This window comes from Trypanosoma conorhini (genome assembly GCF_003719485.1).
Source record: "Trypanosoma conorhini strain 025E chromosome Unknown Tco_14.4_contig_00011, whole genome shotgun sequence".
NCBI classification, from domain to species: Eukaryota; Euglenozoa; class Kinetoplastea; order Trypanosomatida; family Trypanosomatidae; genus Trypanosoma; species Trypanosoma conorhini.
The window spans coordinates 1-1360 of record NW_021704096.1 but is presented as its reverse complement, the minus strand read 5'-3'; the positions used below and the strand labels follow the sequence as shown (position 1 = coordinate 1360).

Sequence of the window (1360 nt, the reverse complement as noted above, 5' to 3'; positions counted from 1 at the left end):
CGCAGATTGTTCTCCTTTCCGCCCTGCTGGCCATTGTGCTTGCGGGCGGCTGTGCCGGGGTCGCCAACGCCCAGAGCCTCGACTTACCCGCGGAGGATGAGGAGGAGAAGGGGGTGCTGGCTGCTGATGGGAAAGAGAGCGCCCCTGCCCCGCCTACGAAGCCTCACGGAAACTCGTCTTCGAAGCATCACGGAAACTCGTCTTCGAAGCACCACGGAAATTCGTCTTCGAAGCATCACGGAAACTCGTCTTCGAAGCACCACGGAAACTCGTCTTCGAAGCACCACGGAAACTCGTCTTCGAAGCACCACGGAAACTCGTCTTCGAAGCACCACGGAAACTCGTCTTCGAAGCATCATCCCGATGGGACGGTGATGAATGGTCTCGGTGTGGTGCACGGTGTCCTCGGCCTTGCCGTGGCGCTGGCCGCCGTCACGGTGTTCTAGGCGCTCCCCCGTTTCTCTTCGGAGTTTTTTGTTTCCGCAGCTTGAAAAGGCACGCTTGTGCTGTTGTTTTTGGGAAAAGTGGATAAATAAATTTGTTTGTTCTTCTTTTGTAGAGACGTGATATTATAACTAGTTTAGCGGCTTTTTTTTTTGTATTTCATGGGTGTACCGGCTCGTGGCAGCCGGTGTATTTTGGAGAAGAAGGGGCGAAGGAGCTCCCGCATGGCAGACGCTCCGCTGGGCCCGGCTGTTGCCTTCGGCGCCACGTGGCGTCGCCGCTCGCAACGTTGAGCGGCGGCAGCAGCCGTGCCTAAGAGTCTCGGGCCTGGTGCGAGTGTCTGTCGTGGGTAGTGAGCTGAAGGGCGCCTGTGGTGCGCTGCGGTGGCCGCGTGTGTGTCTCGTCGTCCCCTGCCCCTGCGTCTTTTGCCTCACCGCTTGCTGCTCTCCGTTTTGTCTCGCCGCGCAGTAAGGACACACAGGGCCCGAAAGCCATTCCACCCACGCACCCAGCGATGAAGGTTACGCAGATTGTTCTCCTTTCCGCCCTGCTGGCCATTGTGCTTGCGGGCGGCTGTGCCGGGGTCGCCAACGCCCAGAGCCTCGACTTACCCGCGGAGGATGAGAAGGAGAAGGGGGTGCTGGCTGCTGATGGGAAAGAGAGCGCCCCTGCCCCGCCTCCGAAGCCTCACGGAAACTCGTCTTCGAAGCATCACGGAAACTCGTCTTCGAAGCACCACGGAAACTCGTCTTCGAAGCATCACGGAAACTCGTCTTCGAAGCACCACGGAAACTCGTCTTCGAAGCACCACGGAAACTCGTCTTCGAAGCACCACGGAAACTCGTCTTCGAAGCACCACGGAAGCTCGTCTTCGAAGCATCATCCCGATGGGACGTGATGAATGGTCTCGGTGTGG

At 58.7% G+C, this 1360-nt stretch overlaps 1 protein-coding gene across 1 annotated transcript; it reads left to right on the top strand.

Annotated features, from left to right (window-relative positions):
• Positions 1-958: 958 nt before the first annotated feature.
• Tco025E_00473 (uncharacterized protein) lies at positions 959-1342 on the top strand (the record flags this gene model as incomplete). The annotated part of the gene is made up of 1 exon (XM_029367415.1): positions 959-1342. The coding sequence occupies one exon, from the start codon at positions 959-961 to the stop codon at positions 1340-1342; it is 384 nt and encodes a 127-aa protein (XP_029232488.1).
• Between the last annotated feature and the right edge of the window lie 18 nt (positions 1343-1360).